Source organism: Symphodus melops, assembly GCF_947650265.1.
Source record: "Symphodus melops genome assembly, chromosome: 21".
Lineage (NCBI taxonomy): Eukaryota > Metazoa > Chordata > Actinopteri > Labriformes > Labridae > Symphodus > Symphodus melops.
In genome coordinates this window covers 1,046,816-1,064,315 of record NC_136711.1, presented here as the reverse complement: position 1 = coordinate 1,064,315, position 17,500 = coordinate 1,046,816, and the positions used below count along the sequence as shown (strand labels likewise).

General features: G+C 45.8%; 1 protein-coding gene across 8 annotated transcripts in view; it reads left to right on the top strand.

Moving 5' to 3' along the window:
• The first annotated feature begins 13,422 nt into the window (after window positions 1–13,422).
• LOC306842396 (shisa family member 6) overlaps window positions 13,423–17,500 on the top strand; it is a 69,210-nt gene continuing 65,132 nt past the window's right edge. For 6 of the 8 annotated variants that reach the window (XM_079372620.1, XM_079372617.1, XM_079372616.1 and 3 more), the window contains exons 1-3: window positions 13,423–13,771; window positions 14,130–15,032; window positions 16,974–17,134. In XM_079372620.1, coding sequence (XP_079228746.1) covers window positions 14,506–15,032; window positions 16,974–17,134 — 688 coding nt within the window. In that variant the 5' untranslated portion in view covers window positions 13,423–13,771; window positions 14,130–14,505. The other 2 variants (XM_079372615.1, XM_079372614.1) reach the window with 2 other exon arrangements.

The window sequence follows — 17,500 nt, the reverse complement described above, 5'->3', positions numbered from 1 at the left end:
GGAATCCAAACGGCACGTGCAAAGTGCACGGTGAAGCAGCCGTCGTCCTGAGTGTGCCGGTCTCATTTGCATATTTAAATGAGGTAATACTCCAAAACTTGATTCCAAACATCCCCCGTCCTTTGCATTAATAAGATTTGTTGTGAAGATCATCTCATCTAAAGTCGAAGGATCTCCACAGGCAGTGACAGTGGAGCTGTTTAACACCAGAAGTATTAAATGGGCTCAATCTCTTCTTCTTCTTCTCTCTTTCACAAATCATCTCAGAAGAAGGACGTTGCACAAAGTCTGTACATATTATTCTGACATTAATATTATTAATATAACCAGCTGGTAAATCATTCTGGGACTGTCAACGACTGGACACTTGTCACACACGTTGGAGGAGTTAACAATTCACGGTCCAATCAGACGACATTATCCATCCCTGGTGGATCTGACCCGTCGTGTAGGGTGACCATATTTTGATTTCCAAAAAAGAGGACACTCAGGACGGCCATGAGACACAAATTCAGGCTTCTCAGAGGTCTATGATCATGATTTATTATGCCTCAATTGTGCAAATGTGACTTCTGTAATGAAATGAAATATGTAACTACCTGTAACAAAATATCTCATTTCAAATAAATAATGTGAAAATATGAACTCTATGTGTTAGAAAATCCAGCTTTTAAGATCTCCCTTTTCAAGGTAACAAGATAAATAATAAATGAGAAAAAATGCTCACAAAAATACAAACTTAACACAAAGATGATCTACTTTTAATCTTTTTTTTTTGTCTTATTCATCCTGCTTTTCTTCTGTCTGCTCGTCCATATTTTCTGCAGAGCTGGTCTTTCCCAGCAGTTTCCAGTTGCTCAACAAATAAGCATAAAAGTCTTTGAGACGTCTCTTTGCTGTTGCTCTGTAGCTGCTGTTTCACAGTGTTTTTGTAGTTCATCTGTGAAGCTGCATCACTGCTGCTCCGCTGTCAGCTGTGTTGTCTCTGTCTGCTGTTCCCTGTGAATGTGCACGTCGCAGAGCCGCCCACAAAGCAGCCTCGAGAATGACGTCACGCAGCGAAGTAGCTACCGTAGTATTTGCGTCAATTTAAGTACAAACTTGATGCTTCCATGAAAGACAGTGAACCCCGGACATTTTCATGATTTTATAAAAAAAAACCCGGACGTAAAAAGAGGACATGTCCGGGCAAAGGAGGACGTTTGCTCACACTACCGTAGTGTACAGCAACTTATGAAGAGTTAACTGCACCTTGCTGGAGTGCCCCCTACTGGACACAAAGTGAACTCCAGTGAAGACATCCTGCATGCAGAACACCCCCAACCTGCTCGAGAATTCAACGTCATTGTGGTTTGAATAGAAATCTGCTGTTACAGAAAGGAACAATAATGTGAGCCGAGAGCTCTTTCACTGGATTCTCTGTAATGATGTTAAGCCTTCAAGAGGCAGAGAATTCCCTCCTTCAGAAATAAACCTTTTGCTTTTTATTAGCAGGAGTGTGTTTGAAGTGAAAAATACCTCCTGAGAAATGGAAAACGCAAGACTTTATATTGGATATTACTGAACAACAAAGATAAGAGCGAGCTGAGAAACAAGCTCTGCCCGGGTTTTGGAGACGGAGCAGATATCATGGAGGAGCACGAAGGTGGCTGAAGGGCCAGTGAAAGAGAGAGGGAGGGGCGCACGCCACTCTGGCAGCCTCTTTAGAAAATGTGTGCTGTAATACTGCTGCTGGGCTCCTCTCCGTCCAATCAGAAGAACATGTGGCGAGATGACGGGAGAGAAGGACAAGGTGGGTTCAGTGAAAGCCCCTGCTTTTAGAGGAGGCTTTTTTATTTTGGCAGCTGTGACCCACTTTTACACGTTCATACTAGAGCTATGACAAACACACGCACACACACACACACACACACACACACACACACGCACACGCTGCGGCGCCTCAGTGAAGAGGAAAACAGAGGCATCTGGAAAAGCCGTCCTGTGGGAGGCATCGACATGATTTGCGGGGGCTCTCTGTGTTTCCCGTAACGTCGATGATGCAGCTCTCTGCTCGGTGACTTCCCCCTGTGCGATTGCCGTGGCAACTGATGGCTGCACGACTAATTGGTGAAGCACATATACGCAGACGTGAACAGGGAGCGGAGGAACATAGTGTACCGTAATGTAAGGAGGCATGTGAGACCACACAATGTATAAATAATTGCACATTAATGTTTAACTCGGGTTTAAGTGTCTCCTCAGGAGCGAGCAGGAACCTTTCACTTCCCTCGACGGCTCCAAGCTGAATCGACAAACGTTCACGCTGGATGTGACGGCATGTTGGTGGTTTCAGGTGTTTCTTTTTAAATAACCTCACGCTTTCTGCAAAGTCAGGATGTTGTTACTTAGAGAGCCAAAGGAAGTGAAAACACATTTGTGATTTTAAAGTCCCGCACGCCACACAGGAGACGACGTTCAGACCGTGTGGCGCCTTCTCTCACACTCGTGACAGAAAGAAGCCACGTCGTTCATCTCATTTTTCTTTGTACACAAACCAAACAACTTTGCAATATTTCTGCTGACGCTCAGCCACGTCCACCGGACCGCGGCGCCCCTCAACCACCGCCGTCCTCTTTCATGCCCGGCCTGCTCCGACCTCAGCGTCCAGGAAGTGTGGAGGAGAAATCCTTCCTGCTCATTATTCCATAAGCTCTTTTTATAAAGCGTCTTGAGATAACACTTGTTATGAATTGGTGCTATGCAAAGACTGATTGATTCAAGGGATGCATGTGCACGCCACCGATGCAGGAAACAGCGGGTAAACAACATGTTGCTGTGTGAACGGCGTGCTGATAAAGCGATGGATCGTGACTCTGTGTTTCTTATAAGGATGCTGACGGCTGTAGGAGGCAGCAGTTACAGATGTCTGAGGTTTAAATGTGATGAGTCATCATTAATTGTGCTTTAAATGGAAACGGTGAAACTTTGTGTCATGAATTCATGAACAGGCTGTGCAGAGACGTCGTGTGCTTCTTTCTACACTAGCTACAACACCGGCCTCGCGTCACTTTGTCCTCGTGCAAAGAACGTAAGAAAGTCGAACTGTCAACATGAGATAAGATGGCATTAATGTGACGGCAGACACCAGCTGTAGAACTTCACTTACTGAAGAGAAGCAGGCTCACAGTTGCTTTGAACAAGACGCTGCGGTCGGTGCAGATCTTAATGGGAATAAATTATCCATTTAAAAGCTTCACGTACCGATGCCTCCGTGTGGGAGCCGCAGCTCCAACAATACAGTAAAAACGGCATCTTCAGGTCCTAATGTGATGTCTGCAGACTTCACACAGAGAGGTGATGGATCCACACCTGCTGGGTCGATTCATCTGTCAGGAGGAGGGGCTTATTTCTCCTGCAGCTTTACCTGCATGACCGTCGTTTGTGTTAAAACAAAGCAAGTCATGGGTGTGCGGTCCTTCAGGGAATCAGGCCTCACACTTCTCTTTGCAAGCAGTGGAGTCTCCTCCCTGATCACCAGATAAACAGTGTTTCATCACGAGTCCCTGAGAGGCAGCATCCCATTCTTCATCTTTAAGACTTTAAAATCCGCCTCCACCACCTTCAGGCTTTCTACGCATTACAACTTCACTCTGACAACGCACACACTCACCGGGCCTGTGTTTCATCCAAAGCCAATGTGAATGAAGAATCCTTCTTTCTCATATCCAGAGCGCTGGCCGAGCACCGTCACAGACAGGAGTCAAACTGACGTTCACACCTGCCTTTCACACCTACACATTCACACACTGATGGCGCTGCTTGTGATGTAGTGAAACCATCCGGAGTAACAAACTCCAGACATACACATTCAAATTAGCAGGAGCAATTTGGGGTTAAGTGCCTTGCTGAAGGACTCATCAGCTCGGGGCAGCGGACCTCGACCGTCTGGTTGGGAGACGAAAATGTCGGACGATAACAACAAACATTACGGCCATTTTTTTTTCACTGTGTTCATCTGGTTCATGGTGAAACTCCCATCGTAATAACAAAGCTCCACGTCCTATAAGAGGAGGCCGATCCCCGAGCTCGCACGCTGCATCATCAGCGCTCATTCATTTATATTCTACAAAGCAGCACTACAGTAATAATCATTTATATCCCCGGCCACTGAGCTCTGTGGATATACGGCCCTGATCAAACGCCAACACTGAACATCAAACGGCCTCATTCAGTTGTAAGTCTGGCTGTAAATTAGGGAGACATTAAAGCGTGCCAGCAGCGGTGCCAGGGACGGGGTTTTAGACTAATAAGACAGTTATTGGAAGTGATGACAGCATGTTGGCAAGTGCCATTACTCCAGAGCTGACCCACAATTCACTCCCAGGAAAGCGGAGAGAAATATCGACGGAGAGGAAACGTTTCAGTACTCTAAAAATGACGTAGTGCTTTCAGCTGCTCTCGTTTGTAACGCTGAGAAGTGGGACGTGAATTATTCCGTTTTGAAGCAGCGATACATGACGCGAGAGACGCCTCTTCATCTTTCCTTTTCGGGGAGTCTGTCTCCATTTTGGAGAAGGAGTTTAATTCTGCGCCCGGCTCCGCACTCAGCCCACAGCCGAGGGCTCAGACTTGTAGCCCTGTGGGCAAAAAAAAAAAAACGAGCATTATCAGAAATTCTTGACGAAGCACTTTCTTTGCTACGACTCAGCAGCACGCATAGTTAAACTCAAGGAGACAGTTTCTCTAAAAGCTCTTGAAGCAGCCCGGCTCTTTCTGCAATTTGGAAAAGTCAGTTTTCAAAAGAAATTGGGTCATGGTAATGGCAGAAGGACATGGCATGTATAAAGAATCAGCCCCTGGAGAGACAGTGGAGAACAATGGGGGCCCTCTCAGACGGGGCCGTGCTTCACTGCTTTGTCAGTGCTGTAACAGCAAAGTGTTGTCCTCTGAAAGGCTGGTATTTCTCCGCCTGTCTGTCAGATTCCTCCACATTTAGGTAATGTGTATCATCCAGGAGCAGGAAGTGGGCACGCCGCTGATCCTGGCTCGTTTCATAAACAAATAAGAGGCTTAAAGTGCTTCTTAGCCTCTAATGCTGCAGGAGTTCAGAACCGGCCTGCGATGAAAAAGAGGTCTTTTGGTGGTCATGTGGAAAAAGGAGAAATGTGAGGCACTCTGAAAAACGTGTGTGAAGCCTTTATTCTGCATGGCCAGTCATAACTGAAAGCCTGAAATTACAGAGAGAATAAAGAAGGAGATCCAAGCACTCAAAGAATCAGTTAAAGGCTTTATTCTGCTCAGCCGCTCTCACTCAGTTGTGACACAGAGAAACAGGAGCTTTTAAACAGACCCTGACTCTTTAACTTGGCTGTAAACAGAAGCGCCCGACTCTTCGAAGAATTTCACAGAATAGAATGAGAAATAAGAAAGAGACATGTGGCTGCGTGCACGAGCTGGGTCGTGTGCTTCACGTGCATGCAGAAAGCTGCAGAATGTTTTTCTGTTGTTTCTAGTTCTGCTCTTTTCTCTCCTTGATGTGTGCCGATCATGAAAAAGTGAATCTTTGACTACATGGACAAAAGAACGACGAGTTCACAGACATGAGATCTCACGTGATCAAACAGGATTTCGGAAAAATAAAACACATTCAGATTCTTAATTATTCCACAAGGGGAAGTTGGAATTACAGCAGGAGCAAACAGAAGAGGAGAAACACATGGACAACATCACCGCAGGAAGCACAACAAAATATAAATCCAAATAAAACAACATAATGAGATCAGTAAAGAGCACACACCAAAATGGGAATTCCTACCAAGTTATGAAAGTGCAAAGTGAAGGTGTGCAAATGTGCAATTCAAGTGCAAACAGGTGATCTGAAACAACGGCCCGAGGGTGAAAGGTGACGACATAGACGAGGGTCCACTGGTGCGTGTTCTTAAAAACACGAGAGACGGTCAGGCCAGCTTTCTGTTCGCTGACGTGTGTGGGAGTCGCTAATGATGCTAACATCTGGAGACGTTTGAAAATCCTCAATAAGTTGTTGTAAAACTTACCCTCGACCTAAATTTGATCACGTCCCTCTACAGACCCCCCCCAGTCTTTCCATCTAACTCCATACAGTAACAGCCGCAGTAATGATACACATGTAGGAAAAAACAGAGCTGTGGTAATAACAGCAAATGCAGCCGTGTGCAGGATGCACCCTCAATCATGTTTATTGCAGGAACAGAAATGGGCCTGAAACATTAATGGAACATTGTCCCAGTCGGTCACAAACCGCAGCACACAGATGGAGAGGAGTCGGGGTGAAACGTTGGCTTCTATCTCTGCATTCTGGCAGCTTGGAGCCCATCTTTAGGCCCCTGTGTGGATTTCTCTATACAGAGACATGAATCATACTGAACGAGGAAGGTATGTTTGTTTGTTCACCGCTGTGTGCTCTGCTTCCAGCCCTGATCCATACGTCTCCCAGCACATCCATATCTCATGTCCAAGTCCCACAGAATAGTTCAGTAGTGAGTTTAAATTTTTCATTACAACAAGTATGGATGGCATCGTAAAACGTGGTTACCAAGCAACTGCTTCTCAGACTGCCAATCAGCAGGAAGCTGGTTTGCGATTCAGACACAAACATCATCAGACTCTCTTCTCCTGCTCTGCATGTCACTGCGTATGCTGAAAGATGCTGAACGGATTAATTTTGACTTGTGGTAAATGGAAAAACGGTGCTTTGCATCCCTGCCCCTTCCAGTTTCACCTCCATCAGGACAAATCTGTTTCCAAAGTCAGCCCATCACACTCTGAGTCTGATCCAGCCGCTCAGGAGAGACTGTACGTTCATATGAAAGGCTTAGATTAAAAAGGAGGATCTCTGGGTCCTCTAACCTGCTGCCAGTCACACCACTGGTGATAGGAAAGAAAGATGCTTATGCAAAGCATTTCCCCTACTGTTCCTGTCAGGCAGCTTTTGAAATCCTTTTCTAATGAGAGCTGGCATCCCACCTTCCCTCCGTGTTTCCTCCGGAGGGTTAGCGACAGAAGGATGACAGCAGAGAAAGTGCCTCAGTCAGGAAAAGTCTCCCGCTCTCGGCTTATAAAGGAGCCGCTCTTTGAGGGTTTTAGATTTGTCTGTTTTATAAACAATGTCGTATGATGGCACGGCGGCGGTCAGCAGTGTGACCTCCATCTGCAGCAGCGATATCTGATCTGGCACCGCCGGCTGGCCGTGCAGCGCTCTGACAGGCGCTGCTGACGGAGGCAGATTCTGGGACTCTTAAAAGGATTCAGAAATATTCTCTTCTTCTTTTGTTTACACTTTAACAACCGCTCAGAGCGGAACCTTTTCTGCTTCTTTTGTAAACACAAGTCAAGAATGTTTAAAGAGTGGATGTAATTTATATTTTGTAGTGTACACAAACAACGGTAGAACCCTGAGTGTTTCCCAAGCTCACTGTTTCCTACTGAATATGTAGCATGTTCCTCTAACATGTGTCTCCAGTCTGTCTCCAAACCCTCCAATGATGAGAGAAGTCCATCCTCTCCGTCTTCTGCCTGCTCCACTTTTCAGAAAATGTGTGCTCAAACAGGCCGTTTGGAGATGTTCCCTTCATGACATCACAAAGGGCAGTAGCCCCTCCCCCAGGTGGGTGACACTCCCATAGCTAGGTGTTTGTTCTGCCCTCTGAGTCTGCCTTCTCACCGTAAACAATAGGACATGGAGCCAGAAAGCAGCGAGTACACCCGAGCCCTTCCAGAGAGGGGGCGTGGTCAGACACAGCTCATTTACATATTTAAAGCTACAGACACAGAAACAGCCTGTTCTGAGCAGGGCTGAAATAGAGGGGTTTATAGACATGATAACTGTGTTACAAAAACACCCACCTGTCAATCAAGTCAACTCCCCGCCTTATTGTGAATAACTCTCATCCTTCCTTTATAAACAGGCTGTAAACATGTTCATGTCTGCTGTACAAACAGGCTTTTTGAATGGGTGTGTATGTGACTTCCTGTGCTGCTGCAGCCGGCCTCCAGTGGACACTCCAGGAACTGCAGGATGTTACACTAAAGCATCAATTTCTTTATTCAACAACAGAGGTTTGAATAAGATGCTGTTAAATATGTAGATATTCTTCTTTTTTTAAAGGAGAATCCTGAAGGTTTCTGGAAAAGTTAGTGTGTTATGTTTGTGTCAAATGAACCTGAAACGTCGGCAACAATGAAGAAGATGTAGAGGGGACTCTCATCAGCAGTGGATTAACAAAGGTCAGTACTTTCAGCAAGAGTACAGTTTCGACAGTTCCAAATTAAACACCACACTGTGTGCGTTGTTCTAAAGGACAGCAGTGTCTGTGTAAACTGTTCAGTGACAGTCACAGTGTTTGTCCTGATTCGCCAACACAAGGTCACCAGACCGACTCAGGAAACACTGAGTGGTTTTAACCCAGATTTGGCTCATTTTTTTCAGGCTCATGGTGAGTGTGCACTTCCTTTCAGTTAGCAGTGCAGGTCATGGTGGACGGTTGGCACAGAGCAGCTTTAATTAGTGTGTGCTCACCTCCTGACCTGCTGAGTGCTGCCGCTCCACTTCAAATCCTGCAAACTGGCCGCGCCTCGCTGGAGAGATTTTACACAATTTTGTGTCTTTGAAGAGCAAACAAACACATCATCACCGACTCCAGTAGCTGTGGTCATCACTCCAGAAAAGTTACACTGTGAACTAACTCATATGAAATGAGCCCCAATGATTCTTTTGGCAGTAAAATATATAAACAGCATCCTTCTGTGCACTGTTGTCAACGCCTCCAATCAAAACGCCAAAAAAGTCCCAAATTTAACTGAATAATGAATTTACAGTAAAAGGGAAACACCTTAAAGCTGCATGTAGAGATATTTAAGGCCACTTGGGGGGGTAGTGGAATAACCTCAAAACCAAAGACTGTAAATTTGAATAAAGAAAGCCTGAGTGATGTCACCTGCAGGGGGCGCTGGAGCCCCATGGTTAGCGTTCTCCATTCTGTACCGCCCCCCTGTCAATCAGGTCGGCTACACGCCTTATTGTGAATAACTCTGATCCTTCATCCAATCAAAACTGATGAGTCATCAAAACATTCCCCCCCCCGTACAGTGTGTGTGGATGGAGACATGAGCTAATCACACCTGTGTTTTTTTTTTTTAAAGAATTAAAAAACCATAAGTTGAGAGGCCAGCTCTCTTTAGAAAAGGATTTCAGCAGCTTTACGAGCTTCTCCCCTCGTGGATATCTTGCAGAATTCAAATGAAGCCTGCGTATGTGATCCCATGCCTGGTGACCATGTGGGATTTCTCTGAACCTAGAAAATCTGCATCTAGCTTTTTGGCTTCAAAAATGAGGAATAATTTACAACACACTCTCGAGATGGACACTCGTCTTTTCTTGGACTAATTAAGAAACTGATGTCAAACCACTTCACCACAGTGTGCGGTGGTTTAGACTGAGAATCATCCTGTCATCATTGTTTTATTTGTGCTCTTTTTAAATCCTTCATTTGCTGATGTTGATGCTGTTTGATATCATTTCACATGTACCTCAATCTTTGTCCTAGTTCATCAATCCTTGGTCTACTATTCAACACCCAGGTCGATGTGTGTTTATCTCTCTAACTTCACTCACTCTCCTGGTTTGTGGCTGGCTGGGAGGGTAAGTAGAATTTAAGTTTATCAAGATCTTAAAGATACTGAATCCCACTGTACATCTGTGTGACAGGGCAGAGTTTGACTCCACAAAGAAGAGAGCTGATCTGTAGGCTGATAAACAAAAGCAAAGGTGTGAAACTCTGTTGAGATGAGGAAAGAGCAGAAATGAGTGATAAGTCTCTGCGGTCTGATATCTAAAGGTCACATGTTCTTCAAAATCTTCTCCTCCATGTTCCTCTAACATGTCTGTCTACAAACCCCCCAACGATGAGAGAAGTCCATCCTCTCCGTCTTCTGCCTGCTCCACTGTTCAGAAAATGTGTGCTCAAACAGGCCGTTTGGAGATTTTCCCTTCATGACATCACAAAGGGCAGTAGCCCCTCCCCTTCATGACATCACAAAGGGCAGTAGCCCCTCCCCCAGGTGGGTGACACTCCCACAGCTAGGTGTTTGTTCTGCCCTCTGAGTCTGCCTTCTCACCGTAAACAATAGGACATGGAGCCAGAAAGCAGCGAGTACACCCGAGCCCTTCCAGAGAGGGGGCGTGGTCAGACACAGCTCATTTACATATTTAAAGCTACAGACACAGAAACAGCCTGTTCTGAGCAGGGCTGAAATAGAGGGGTTTATAGACATGATCAAATACAGGATCAGAGTGGATTTACAACAACACACTTCACACACATGATGAAGAGGAGCGAGGACACTGATTTCACCTGAGGAGGAGGAAGAGGAGGAGATGTCACCTTTAAGTGACTCATTTTATGTTACATATGGTTAATCAGACTATTAGTATAAAAACGTTTATTAGCTTAGCAGCTTTAATGATTCGGAGCTTAACCTGAGCGCTCTGTGGAGAAAATCCTCGACTAACTTTAATTCTTTCTTCTTCTTTACATGCAGATCAGTGAAGTCTGCATGTCCTCCATGACTGTTTCCACTTTCTCTGTTGATTAAATTTGTTTATTTAAGACTTAAATGTTTGTCAGTTTTTCAGCTTCTGCATTCTTCAGACTTACACCTTAACAAAAGTAACACACCTGTTCTGTTGAATATGACTCTGCAGCACGCACACACGAGGTGTTATGGGCGGCCCTGTTGTCTACCTGCTGCACACCTGTTCTCTCTCTCTCTCTGAGTGCGCTCTGTCCTCCTGCAGGAGGAGAGAGCACAGCGACGTGGGGGGGGCAGATTTTGTTTTTTACTTTTCCCGATCTCAGTTTGTGTTTTTTCTCCAGGATGTCAAGAAGCCCTGGGCTCTGTTGTTTGGGTTTGTGCTGGAGATCTTTAGGTTAATCTTTTCTGTCTCAGGTAGTTTCACTGGGTTGTGCCAAGAGCGATGACCCGTAACGTGGTTGGCTCGGCACAAGCTCCAGCCCCTCTGGTTTCTTGCTTATCTCTGATTTCTTTCGGGGGGATTTATTTTCAATAAAGCTCGGGTTAACATTTGTTTTGAGCCATGATTTATTTATTTTGGTTCAGGAGGCAGTAACAGATTTCTTTTTGGGAGAACAGTGAGGAGAGAAAATGATCCAGTTTTAAAGTCTTGTGAATTATTTTACTCCTGAATTCATGTCTCTTAGGAAATTGTTTCTTCATCATTTTTCACGTTACTTGTTAATGTTGGAACCAAAAAGGGTTAAAAAGAAAAAGAAATGACAACAAACCCACCTGAGTAGTTCCTCATCGGTTACTTTGAAGAGCTCGCCATGAATTAAAAGGTCACGGCACGTTTCTGAACACATGAGCGTACACCTCGGGACGACTATCTTAATGAAATATAAAATATGTTTGAACAGATAATTATATGGCACGCACGTCTCTGATGTGCACAGGCAATGTTGAAACAGAGATTTGTAGAGCTTAACTGACTCGCTGTACACTGGTAGTGAAATTACAGGCAGAATATAATGAGACATTCAGAACATTTCTCAAAGTACCAACATGGAGGAGTTTATTATTATTATTGTTATAAAAGGAGTTAATATATAGCAGACGAGCCTTCCCACTGCGCCTCCTCTCCTTCCTGTCATCCATTCACCCTACTTCCTCATCCCTTCATCTCCTTCCTCTAACTCAAGCCACAGTCTGGGCCGTGATCAGCTCGAGATGGAACCCCGATCCTCGGTCTCCTTCGGCCCTGCAGTCCGTCTGTCCTTACCGGCCGGTGTGGGGAAAGAAGAAAGGTCAGGGGTTCAATCCCCAGCTCCTGCAGCCACATGCCGATGTGTCCTTGGGTGGGAAACTCAACCCCAAGTCGCTCCTGCTGTTTCGTTGGTGGTGGAAAAACAGGCAGCTGGATCTTATTACAGATGTTATAAAAACGATTTAATGCAACAAAAACTCACTTTTCAAAATGTTCAGCAAAAGCCACACAGATAAAAATAAAGGGAGCACGAGGACAACTAACAGGAGCGACGTACAACAATGAACTGCTGACACGAGTCAAGGAACAGTGAGGCTTAACAGATGGGTAATCAAACACAGGAGACACTAACGAGACAGGAGGGAAACACCACAGAGCCAGGAACACAAGAAACACTGAGGAGACTACAAACAGGAAGAACTGAAGAGAAAACAGAACAAAGAAACACCAGGATTCAACGTTACAACACCAAAGACTCATCTAGAAAACACCAAGACAAGAAACCATCAACACACCATCAGTGTGTGACCTGCTGAACTTGACCTGAACAAGCTCAGCTCCGTATCCCATCGACATACATTGACCATGCAGTTTAGTTTGGTATGCATTAGGTAACTTTTATTTCTGTTGCCATGGTTTCAAACCACTTTAAATGTTTTTATATTTCCACTTGTATTCTCTCAGAGTCTAAAGAGCTGACATCTTGACTCCTTTAAATAACCTAAACTTTGTGTTACGTGAACTATAATGATGATTCAAACTGTGTAATGTCAGAAACTTTGAGGCATTTGAATCACTGAAAAGGTTAAGAAGGAGTTAAGCATTATTATTTACTCGACCACTTACACCTTAACAATGACCGTGAGGACAAATCCAAACACTTACTTGCCCAGTAAGGACCGACTACCAGGGGCAACAGTGGATGGAGGGCCCTCCACTGTTGCCCCTGGTGGTCGGTTACTCTTTCCCCCACTCCTACATCTATGAGGTGCTGCTGGTCCTCTGACACTCTTCCCCATCCTCTGATCTCCACTTGTGCTCTCCGGCCCACATCATCACCGCCTGCATGCTTTCTGCAGAAACAAAGAGCTGTATATTCTCATCACGTTTCCTGCAGCTTCCGAGCAGAGCAGAGAGCTGCGTTTTAAGGCCCCACTCCGTCAGCCTCGCTCACCTCTGTGGAGCTGCTGATGCCGAGACACCCTCGGCACTTTGTGATAGAAAAAGTGTTGAGTTGCAAATGTGATGTGCAGGAAAGCTCACCGCCCCCCCCCCCCCCCCCCCTAACCGAGCCCTAACTAAGCCTTCTGTACCTGCTGATGTGCTCCTTTCACCTGATTAAAGGTGTTAATTATTTGAAAAGACAGAAACATAAATGCTGCAAAAGAGAAACAATAAAAAGCATTTTACATCCTCTGATAGAGATGTGTGTGGGAGTGGTTCATTTCACAGCAGCATTGTTGAAACACACTTCAGTGCTAATTTAGCCCTATCAGTCCTCCATAATCCCCAAGGTGTCAAGGCTCTGCTACAGACCGATATGAGCGACTTTATCTGGAATAATGAGAGAGAGAGCGAGGACAGCCAATTACTGTTTTATGCTGCCTGTTTGCAGACATGATAACACACATCTGTATAAAGGGAGGAATGAGGGAAAACATGCCGAGACCGGAGGTGTTCTGCAGGACAGAGCCATTTCATTTTAAAGTCTTCATGCTAATAAGCAGGATTTCTCGCTTGCATTGAAAAAGAAGAAGAAGAGGAGGGGGCTGCAATTTGCCGATACTTGGCTGAGTTCTGACGCCAGCACTGAAGTGATGTAAGAGAGGAAGGGAGGGAGGAAAGCCGAGAAGGAGGAGAGAAGAGGCAGAGAGAGAGAGAGAGAGAGAGAGAGAGAGAGAGGCTCCGAGCTCCTCACTTTCTGAGACTCAGACGGAGAGCAACTCCCCAGCGGGGATACGAACTGAGGTAGGCGGATTTCGTTCCGATCTTCCCCACTTAAAAAAAAAAAAAAAAGGAGAACGTGAAATATTTCACATTTGGTTTTCAATTTGATTGCAAACATTAAAAAAAACTCTTGTGTGTTAGTTTAGCAAAGCTAGGGTGTAATGCGTGATATGAATAAATAAAACCCGTTGATTTGGAAGGTCTTGCTGCTGTGTGGGTGTCGTGTTACCAACTTGAATGCGTCGTGCAAACTGCAGAAACGACTCCTTACAGAACCAAAAATCTGTGAGCTTATTTGAAGCCTGCTAATTAATTAATGACGTGGCCGTGACGTGAGGATAATATCTAATGATCCCTCTTGGTTTATGTGTTTGTCCAGCACACTCTCGGACTGGAGCAGAGCAGACTGGGGCTCCAGGATTCAGCACCTTGGACAGCGACGCACCGCGGCTCTCACTCTCTGCGCATCCGAGGGTAAGCGCGCAGAGCCCGGGCAGCCATCAGCGACCCTCGCGGCCAGGACATGGTGCACTCCTGCCTCTGCTCTTCAAAATGTCGCGATGGGTTCTAGTCCTGTAGAGAAATGCCCTTGACAGCAGTGAGCATAGAGTTGTTTTCAGCATGACGGCGGCGCAGGAGACCGAGCAAGCAGGGGAAGAGTCGGTGTCGAAACTTACAGACTAAACCGTCGCATGTTTGAACACAGTTGAAGCGTGTTTGCCCAAACATAAAGCTCAAACAGTTCTCACAGGACCATGGGGATAAGGCACCTTTTGTTGCTGCTGATATACCTGGACCCTCTGAGCGTGCTGAGCGCAGCTACAGGCGGGAAGAAACCCAAGCAGGCGGCCAGGAAAGCTCCCAAAGCCACTGCGGTCCCCACGGTTGCCCCGCAGACGACCCCGCAGCCCGCGCCCGTCAGCAACCACGACACCTGCCTTGGGTACTACGATGTCAGCGGGCAGTATGACAAAATGTTCGAATGCAACAACACGAACCACCGGTACTGCTGCGGCACGTGCTTCCTGCGCTTCTGCTGCGAGTACAAGAAGGACCGGCTGGATCAGAAAGCCTGCACGAACTACAAGAGCCCGGACTGGGTGCAGACTCCCTCTCCGTCCCCCATCCCGACCGGGGAAACCTACGATCCTAGCATGGACCAGACCAGCACGGCGGTCTACATCACCTGTGGGATCATAGCCTTCATCATAGTGCTCGGAGTGTCCGTCAAAGTGGCGTACGACAAAGCGACAGAGCCGCCTCAGGAGATGAACATACACAGGTGAGCGCGTGCACGTCACACTCTGCAGGAATCTTTTCTTTTATTACAAACGTCATTAAAACAAAAACAAAACCTCCTCCTCCTCTTCCTCATCATCAGTATGTGACTCAAGCTGCACACAGGGGTCACATCCTGCCAGCAAATCTCATCAAATGTGACGGGTTTAATTTCCACACAGGTTAGCTTGTAAAAGTATAAAAGAAATGAAACAGATTGGTTTGTAAAAATGTTTCTTTGCTCAGATTGCCTTAAAATCCGCGATGTTTCCTGTTGCAGGTTCTGTGATAAACACACAGATAGAAACAGAACATGTTGATGTTGTGTTCCTCAGTTGAACAGTGTGCTAAAAATCGTAATACCTGGCGTTTCAACACCTGTGTTTGTGTCTCTCTCTCACACACACACGCACAATTACGGAGGAGTTGGACTGTTACAGTGATAGTTCAGCTCATTGATTCCGTGTGTGTGTGTCTGTTATGAGTGGGAGGGTGAAGGACTGATGTCCAACCCTCACATCTGATGTTTTTTACTTTACATGTCAAATAAAATCTGTTTAGTTTGTGAAGCTGGTGGGGAATGATCCCTCTTTGTCTCAGCCTCACTCAGATTTGTATTTAAGAGTTAAGCAGCAGATTCATCCCTGGTGAGGTAAAGTATGAACACAGAAGTAAGGAGAAGGTCTCAGAGCGAGAGCACAAGGGGAAAAAATCAATGAGGTTTGTTGAAATAAGACGGAATAAAGAGGTGATTTATCGGATACCTCACAAAATCTGTCTTTACGAGCCTAACAGATTTGACCCGCTTGGCACAGAGTTTAAGTAACACGTCTTTGTGACAACGCAGAGAGAAAATAAAGCGTTAAATAACAGAAATGTCCTTTCCCATATCGACCCAGTGTTGCTTTGTTGGAGGACCAGGAGAACAATGTTTGAATCTAACTGCAGGGAAGATATTTGGTACTCATGAGGCGGCCAAGTCAGCTGTCAAACATCTTTCCCACAATCCTTTGCACCCTGCCTCCTCCCCGTGCCCTTGCCCCTGTCAGCACATCAGCACACATCTGTCTCCTGGTTCAGGTGGGGCTTTAGCAGAGGTGGTGAGCGTCTGCCTCCTCGTCCTGCGGCGCCCCCCTCTGAGCGCCCTCATACTTGAGTGGACCACACGTTGTAAACTGTTCCCACATCAGTTAACAAACGCTGACACACATTATTTCCTCAAGATTGAGTAGCTTTTTTTTATTGGATGCATTATTCAACACTTGAGCAATCTTAAGACTGTGAATAATGGATGGTGTTAACGTTAGGGCTGTATCAAGGTCGGGTGACATGCATGCACCGCTGCACATTCAATAAGTAACAGGAAGGGGGGATGGGGGGCGGGGGGGGGGGGGGATAAACTGAGAAAGGGTGAGGCTAAAATATTAAATTAAAAAGCAAAGGTTACATCGCAGAAACATTTAGTCTGTGAAGCTTTGAGCCGCTGCAGAGCTGCAAAAGTAATTTCCTTTTTTTTTTTTTTAAACAAACACTTTTTGAACTTTCTTTCATCATGATTGCTTCTCCCTCTCCTCCCCCCTTCTTCCCCCGCTCCCCCCTCGAGGACTCCTTCCTCCATATGCACCTGGTGCGGTCTGAAAAAAAAAAAAAAAAATCAACCCAATTAGACGAGAGAGAGATGCTCTCACACATCCAATGTTGTTTCTCTTGCAAATGAACATTCATCATGTTCCCACACGTTATAAAAAACAAGAAACAGATCAGCTCTGAATTACTCATAATAACACCACACTTAGCAGCAATTCTGGGAGCAGAACACAGACGAGCTATGACATCTTTTTTTCCACTCAGTTCAGCTGCACTCAGAGAGAACAACTGTACCAGAAGAGGAACATGTTTTTGGTGCATTACTAACAGTCTGCTTGTTTTGTTGTGTCCGTTTCAGGGCCCTTGCAGACATCCTGAGGCAGCAGGGGCCCATCCCCATATCGCAATACGACTGTGAGAATTTTGCAGCGATGAACGGCTCACCCAAAGACAACACGCCAGTCAGAACCTCATCCAAGAACCACTACACCCCGGTGCACGCCTCCAAATCCAACCACGGTAAGAGCGCTCCTCTGCCTGCACCCGTCCATGTGACGCTGCTTCAATTCAGTTTGAAGGCAGATTTCAGGACTTTAATCCTCCCTCCACTCTATCTTTGTGCAGCTTTTGTGATATATTCTTTGTTTCTTTTCAATATTCTGCATCCCCCACCAAATAGCCCCCGCTGTGCTCACCCTTTCAGCAGCGTAATCTCCGATGTTAACATCCAGTAATCATCCGATTTGTGTGTTAGAGTGCAGGCAGAGCGACAGAGAGAAACAGAGGCCTGCTAGTGGAGATAATTACAGGCTGGGAGGTAGCGCAGCCCTGCAGTGTCTGACAGGCTGGAAGTGATGACCTCTCAGTCACTCTGTGGGTGAATCA